Here is a 7,490-nt window from a genome sequence, read left to right as displayed (position 1 = left end):
AAAGATTTTCAAGGTATTCGCTCTGGTCCAGACATTTCTCTTCTGGCTTCTGCTCTTGTGTCAAACCTCAGAGGGTCCTCATGCCAGATAATGAAGATATTTCAAGTGGGGGCTGCACCTAATCTTTGTTCTTTGAGGACTATTCCTCTAGTGGATTCCTTAAGTGGAATATTCCACTACAATATTAGTGCCATTGAATATTTAAGCAATTATTAATCAGTCTCCTGTCATGTAGCCAGACACAACAGGCCATGTTGTGTGTTTGCACACACATGGAAATCCCAGAGGAGCTAAAGCAGCAGAAACCGAGATCGCTGGTTGCAGAGACTGGGGTGAGGGAATGAGCCGTGGGTGATTAGTAGTCCACGTGTCTCTGTGATGGAAATGTTCTAGGAGTACATAGTGGTCACGGGTGTAAAATCCTGCGAATGTACGTACTGACACTTGAATTGTAATTTCAAAGGATCAGAGTAAATTGTTTGGAACTTAGTTTATCTTTTATTTATAAAACACAAATATATAAGGACAGTAAATACCGCTATAACAACTACAGAAATGACAAAGAACACAATGACAAGGTCAGGGAATTCATCCTGTGGGGCTGCAGCCGACATGAGCCGCTGTTGGGGAGCTGAGGCTGGTTGCTCAGCTGCAGCAGGTGGTTGCTCCAGCCGTTCCGTGACCCCGCCGGCTGGGGCTGGGGGCTGCTCATGCTCTGGGGCCACCAAAGGGGCAGGTGGCTCTTCCAGCTGCTGACTGTCAGCCAGAGCTGGGAGTACCTCCTGCCCTGGTGGGGACGCTGCAGTGAGGGTCTCCGATTCTCGTACCCGCTGAGCTCCAGGAGAACTGGTGGCTTCAGGCAGCCTGGGCCGCGAGGCTGCAGTGGGCACCCCAGAGATAGCGGGGGCTCGCTCCCGAGGCACGTCTGGACGGGGCTCTAGAGCTGCTGCCAAAGCTTCAAGAATAGAAAGTGTCATCACCGTGAGTGCCATTCCATGGCAGGAAACCTCTCCCGCAGACATTGTCATCTGAGTCAAAGAACCCACCAGGAGGAAATCTCCCAGACGGCAGGCTAATGGAACAGTGATCTGAGCCTAGTCCCTACGCCTGGCCCACCTACAGTCTGAGGAAACATGTTCTCTGTGGCATACCCCGTCCTGGCCACACGCCCACATCTCCCACCCAGAGTCCTCCTCGCCCAGAGGCTCTGGCTCATTGGGCTCACGGTGTTTCCGCCATGAGTAGAGAAGGCGGGCGCGGCGCTGCAGCTCGGAGCCCGGCATGTGGGCCCTTACATACGCCCGCAGCAGCTTCAAGCTGGTGAAGTCTGGAGGCCGGAAAAATTCCTCGGGGTAGTGATCCAGCCAGGTGCCCAGGATGGAGGAGATGGCCCTGGGGATACAAAAGTAGCCAGAACAATCACCATGGGGTGTTCCTCCCGCTGATGTCTCAGGACAGGCCTGTGGGACCTGGCCTCTATGCCTCCTGCTCCTGGACGCCCAGAGGGTGCTTCTGTACGTTGTCCACCTGTGATTTGGCAGTCCCGCCGACGAGAGACCTGGTCACTGAAGAGGGACCGTCAAGATTCTGTTTGACGGGAACCCCTTAACCAATGATGTGGTGGTCTCTGTCCTTCTTGGGGAAGCCAGCCAGACTCCTCGCTGTGTCCCGCTGCCTACCTCCCACTGGAATTCAAGTCCGTGCGTGAGTGGAGGGGTGGTGTCGGGGTGAGTCAGTGCCTTCACTGCATACCCTAGCGCTCCACGAAAATCTGCGCAAATACGGGACAAGAGGACTCTGTCTCTTACCTGGGCTTGCTGGGACCCTCCTGGTGCCTTCAACGTGACGACCTGTGCCTCTGTGCTGCCTCATGCACTCAGTGCACATGTGGGTGTCGTCCCACTGACACCGTTCTCCCATCGTGTGGGTGATATGTGCTCCTTGAGCCCTCACTGTGTCTCCTGTACCCTTGCTAAGCACGCACCGTGGATGTTCCCCAAGGTGGTGAGCGTGATGCTCCCCAAAACCGTTATGCTGGGTCCCCTGATGGGGGTCTAGGCAAGGCTGTGAGTGGGAAGGGATGGGGTTGGACTCTCTAAGGGGCTGACGCGGTCCTCTGGCGCCCTCTGCTGCCTCCTTGTGCCCACAGCCCTACCTCTACCAGACAGGACAGAACCCCTTTCCTTGCTTCCAGGGAGAAGCCCTCAGATCTTTGCCCTCTCACAGGACTCTCAGACGTGTGGGATGCTGGGTCCTGCAGCCCCTCCCACGCACAGTCTCAGCACTGCCCTCTTGGAGAAGGAAGGCCCTCCAGCCTGAGCTCAGCCTACTCACAGTTTCTCCTGCTCCCGGGGTCCGCCATCCTCCTCAGCCTCTGAATGGAAGCATCCGTATCTGGAGGAGGCCAGAAGGACATCATATGAGCTGTCCTGTGGATGCTACGTCTTGTCCTATCCAGAGTCCCTGGCTGCTGACTAGAATGGAGCTCTGGAGGGGAGGGTACTGTCCGTTCTGCGCATTGGATCCCAGTCAGCTCCTACAGAAGTGCCTGCACCTAGTGGGGCTTCCTGCGTGTTTGAAGAATGATAGGGCCCCAGTCAGCTCCATCACACATATTGGTGTGGGTCTGGGCGTGCTGCTCATCCTGGGCATCCTTGACTGGTTTGAGCCAGGACTCAGACACACAGATAGAGCCTCCAATCTCCTTTTCCAATGGGAAAACAGCCCAAGTCAACACCTGGCGACAGTGAGGGATGAGGCAGAAAGTTGATCATGGGCAAGAGGACAAAGATGACCCAGCAGAGACGCAGCCCTGCCAGCAGAGCTTTCCACAGGCCAGGGTGACTTTCCCTGCTGTGCCCCCACTGAGGACCTGGAGTGTTTCCACCCGGATCAGAGGAACAATGTGAGACGCCAGGACGTGTGGTGACTTTCCTGAGACTCCTAGCTTTCAGGGGCTGAATCGCCCTGGGCTGTGAAGGGCAGGGTGCTCACCTCATAAACAGTATTTCCAGGACCTGCTGGGTGGTAGCAAAAGTTTTGTATGTTCTCAAGAATGTGAAGAGGTAGGAGGGGTCTCTACCCAGGAAAGCAGGTACCAGGTGCTCCACTCGCTGTTCCAGTAGCATCCAGCCTCCTTCCATGGTCCCTTCCTCACGGTTCTCATTGTCGGGCATGGGTGAGATGTTCATACCCTGAGGTAGAACACAGGAGGGACACAGAGTCAGACACAGCACCATGGACATCAGGAGGCTTGGGGTCCAGAATGCAGACCAAACCCCCAAGCCGTCAGTGACTTGTGGCAAGAGTGAGACCTGGGTGCCCAGACTCTGAAGAAGGATGTTGGTAATCACACGAGAATTTGAGTTGGGAAATGGCTGAACACGTTAGGATCTCCGATCTGACATCCCCACAGGCGAGGGAATTAAAAGCAAGAATGACCTATTGGGACCTCATGAAGATAAAAAGCTTCTGCACAGCAAAGGAAACAACCAACAAAACTCAAAGGCAACCAATGGATTGGGAAAAGATATTTGCAAATGACCTATCGGACAAAGGGCTAGTATCCAAAATGTATAAAGAGCTCACCAAACTCCACACCTGAGAAACAAAGAATCCACTGAAGAAGTGGGCAGAGAACATGAGTAGATACTTCTCTAAGGAAGACATCCGGATGGCCAACAGGCACATGAAAAGATGCTCAACGTCGCTCCCCATCAGGGAAATACAAATCAAAACCACACTCAGCTATCACGTCACGCCAGTTAGAGTGGCCAAAATGAACAAATCAGGAGACTATAGATGCTGGAGAGGATGTGGACTAACAGGAACCCTCTTGCACTGTTGGTGGGAATGCAAACTGGTGCAGCCGCTCTGGAAAACAGTGTGGAGGTTCCAAACAATTAAAAATAGACCTTCCCTATGACCCAGCAGTAGCACTGCTAGGAATTTACCCAAGGGATACAGGAGTGCTGATGCAGAGGGGCACTTGTACCCCAATGTTTATAGCAGCACTCTCCACAATAGCCAAATTATGGAAAGAGCCTAAATGTCCATCAGCTGATAAGTGGATAAAGAAATTGTGGCTTATATACACAATGGAGTACTCCGTGGCAATGAGAAAGAATGAAATATGGCCCTTTGTAGCAACGTGGATGGAACTGGAGAGTGTTCTGCTAAGTGAAATACGCCATACAAGGAAAGACAGATACCATATGTGTCCACTCTTTTGTGGATCCTGAGAAACTTAACAGGAACACATGGAGGAGGGGAAGAAAAAACAACAGCTTAGAGTGGGAGAGAGCCAAAGCATAAGAGACTCCTAAAAACTGAGAACAAACTGAGAGCTGATGGGGGTGGGAGGGAGGGGAGCGTGGGTGATGGGTACTGAGGACGGCATGTGTTGGGATGAGCACTGGGTGTTGTATGGAAACCAATTTGGCAATAAATTTCCTATATATTTTTTTAAAAAAACCACCAAAGAAAAAGAATCTCAGGTCAGATTGTTAGATGAGTATGCACGGCACCTCCCCACATGAACAGCAGTGTCCCTGTGATTTCTAACAGCACAGTCCATTCTGGGGATCTGAAGAGAGGGACAGTACCTGGCAGAGGTTGGATCAGGATAATAGGACATGTAGGATGTTCAGTGCAGCACTGTGACATGGCAAGAGAAGGGAATCCTGTCACAGTCCCACATTTGTGAAGGGTTGAACGGGTGAGGTGAGTGGTCACATTTCCAGAATGTTGTCTAGGTGGTAAGGCCCTTGCTCCTGATTAGGAGGGGCCCCAGGGGCGTGTTGCTTGGCCACCAAAGTGCAGAGCATTAGACATAATGCAATGAGCCCCATGTCCTTTGGGTAAAAATCTCCCTGCTCCTCACGAACGTGTGTCAGACGTGGAGAAGGTGTGGAAGGATGGTCGGGCGACCCGGGACCCCTGGGAACGTTCGTCGGGGAAACGTGTACAACAATGCCAATACATTCTAGACAGAATGGGACGTGAAATGGTCTCACGCCTCTTTTCTGATCTTCCTGCAAATAAGTGGAGAGTGACGTTGCGTCTGGCCGTGGCAGGGGCTGGGCCCTGCTGGCATGTTTGGGGAGCAGATGGGGTTCCAGGTTCATCTGGGACCAGGAGTCTCCGAGAGCTACCAGGGGAGCAGCAGTGTGTTTTCTGGGCCCTGGGATTCTTTGCATTGGCTCTGGGCCCTTGGTGTTGGGTTTCCCTGGTACCTGCACTCACCCTGAGCCAGCGGGGCTTCGTGCTGATGGCATGGGGCTTCCTTCTTTCCTTCAGGGAAGTAGAGCAGGGGCTCTCATTCAGCTTGTCCTCCATCTGTGGCATGTGGCTCTGTAAAGACAGTGCCCAGCAGGCAGGCAGGAGTCCTCAAAGCCGTGTCTGCTTGCTTTCACTTGTCCTCAGACCCATAAGAATTCATTCCAGATATGACACCACAGTGTGCACTCACCTCCCCCACGGAGGAGAAGCAAGGTGGCGTGAGGGCCTTGGATTCAACCTGTTACAGGTTAGAGGCCCCTCAGAGATCCCTTTTCCCTCCTTCCAGCATGACATGTGCATGGCCATGATGGGTCCACCAGGTGGTCCACTGCCATCGAACCTGCTCCGGTCCCGGGGAGGACCGGCCCCCATGTCCCCCTTTCCCCGAAACTGAACATGAGGGGATGGGGGTGCCCAGGGAAGGTTAAGAGCTATGAGCTGACCTGACCTGGCCTGCTCCAGGCTGCTCTGTGTTACCTTATGTGACCTCCCGGAAAACATCCTGAGGCATCGCCAGCGTGGGTTAAGGAAACCTCTCCAACATCTGAGTAATCCTGCGCACTGGGGTTTCTGGCATCCAGAGCCCCGGTACCTGGGAAAACAACAAGAGAACATCCTAAAGTCTCTGTGTCTGTAGGCAAGTGAGCCTGGTATGGGACCTTCCTAGAACATGGGTGCCAGGTTACAGGAGTTCCAAGCTTTCCTGGGGCCTATTGTGAGCAAAGTGATGTCACGGCCTAGGATCCGCCTCCTGAGTCCCCCTCTGGGATAACACCTTTGCAAATAGTCCTCTCTTTGCTGACTGCTCACCCCCATTCTCCATGAAATGTCACATCGGTACACAGTTCCACCAATGCACCCCTCTCCACAGTCCCCTGAGAAGCTCTGGGGGCAGCCAGGGTCCCAGCTGTGAGACCTATCTGGGTTGAGACAGAACTCTTCTTTCTTACCTCTTTCTGGTCCCAGATTCGCGACTGTGCTTCTCAGGGATGGTCCGTGTCTTTTCCGCCCAATGGAGATCATTCTAGCATGTCCTCAGGATGTCCTCAGGATGTCCTCAGGCATATGTGGGATGATACCTGTGAAATTGGAGCAGTGGTGTCACCTGTTGGAAGTTTATCCAACCACATTGACTTCAACGTCTCACCTCCTCTGATTCTGCTGCTCCTCTGATCCCAGCCCACAGTCCTTCCAGGTGTGCGTACGTGCGTGAGTGTGAGTGTGTGTATGTGTGTTTACCAGTGCTCGTTTTCTGGGGTCCCAGAAGGTCACATCCCCACCTAGGGAAGGATGGCCAAACATTTCCTAGGAGCTTAGGTTCTCTAATTTCTAAAGCAATCCCTACAGAAGGGATTGGAGTTGGGGCCTAGTAGGACAGAACTCTCTTTTACGTAGACTTTGTCAGTAGTGTGCCACGAGCCATTCCCTGCCTTTCCACTGGGTACATACAGTGGGGACAGGGTGGCACTCAGTGGGTTGCCCTGGCCTGGGGGTCCTCCTCAGGGAAGAACGTGCTGGGATGTCTTCTGTGACGCTCCTCTTCAGCCTCACCCCCACGCCACCTCCATGTCTGCACCCAGTGACAGTAACACACCCTTTTCCAGACCCCCTTCGAAATCCTGGGTCAAATCCAGGACCCCATTTTGAGGACATGATGTTGGGGTCATGCCTGGTTCTGACTTTCTACCCGTCTGTAATTCTGGGCAAGGCACTGACCCTAGCAGGGTCTTCACTTTCTCCTCCCCTCAGTGGCTCCCTGGGATGCCCCCATCCTGTCAACACATCCTTGTGGGATTTCCTTCCTGGAGTGTGGTATGGACGTAGTGTTTGATTTCTGTTGCAAAGAAGATGGCACCGTGGCCCCAGACCAAACAAGTTTAGGTGATAAAATGTGCATGGCAGGGCCACGTGCTCACTGTCACTCTCTGTGTTTTCTCTCAGCTCCTCACAGTAGGGACCAACCCCCGTGTTGAGTGACATGGACAGGTACACACAGCCTAGCCCTGAGAGACAACAACAGACAAGGAAGAACTAAGGCACTCGATGTGGACTGAATCCTGCCACCACCCTGAAGTGGGCTCAGGGGTTGAGTGAAGCAGGTTCTGAGTGATGACAGCAGCCCCAACCTCCTGAGAGGCTCTGGCAGGAGCCCTCAGCTGAGCCTGCTGAATTCCTGGTCCCCTGGGCCTGTGAGGTGGGAAGTTTATGGG

General features: G+C 53.3%; 1 protein-coding gene and 1 long non-coding RNA gene across 2 annotated transcripts; both read right to left on the bottom strand.

Annotated features, from left to right (window-relative positions):
* Positions 1–456: 456 nt before the first annotated feature.
* LOC125153448 (ral guanine nucleotide dissociation stimulator-like) lies at positions 457–3,128 on the bottom strand. Its single transcript, XM_047836608.1, has 4 exons — positions 2,995–3,128; positions 2,335–2,394; positions 1,226–1,392; positions 457–955 (listed from the first exon to the last, which is right to left on the bottom strand). Exons 1-4 carry the CDS (start codon positions 3,126–3,128, stop codon positions 492–494), a joined length of 825 nt encoding a protein of 274 aa, XP_047692564.1. The 3' UTR covers positions 457–491.
* An 8-nt stretch (positions 3,129–3,136) lies between these two features.
* LOC125148813 (uncharacterized) lies at positions 3,137–5,980 on the bottom strand. Its single transcript, XR_007145703.1, has 3 exons — positions 5,758–5,980; positions 5,245–5,352; positions 3,137–3,194 (listed from the first exon to the last, which is right to left on the bottom strand). It is a non-coding gene; the product is annotated as an uncharacterized LOC125148813 (long non-coding RNA).
* Between the last annotated feature and the right edge of the window lie 1,510 nt (positions 5,981–7,490).

Source organism: Prionailurus viverrinus, chromosome A2, assembly GCF_022837055.1.
Source record: "Prionailurus viverrinus isolate Anna chromosome A2, UM_Priviv_1.0, whole genome shotgun sequence".
Taxonomy (NCBI): domain Eukaryota; kingdom Metazoa; phylum Chordata; class Mammalia; order Carnivora; family Felidae; genus Prionailurus; species Prionailurus viverrinus.
Note: the sequence above shows the minus strand (reverse complement) of the source record. Positions and strands in the feature narration are given on the sequence as shown.

Coding starts and splice junctions, on each gene's coding strand:
- LOC125153448 (XM_047836608.1), bottom strand. CDS start 3,128: ATGCTACTGGAACAGCGAGTGGAGCACCTGGTACCTGCTTTCCTGGGT. Junction 2,395..2,994: donor CTGGAAATACTGTTTATGAG/GTGAGCACCCTG, acceptor GGCCTCCTCCAG/ATACGGATGCTTCCATTCAG. Junction 1,393..2,334: donor CCCCGGGAGCAGGAGAAACT/GTGAGTAGGCTG, acceptor TTGTATCCCCAG/GGCCATCTCCTCCATCCTGG.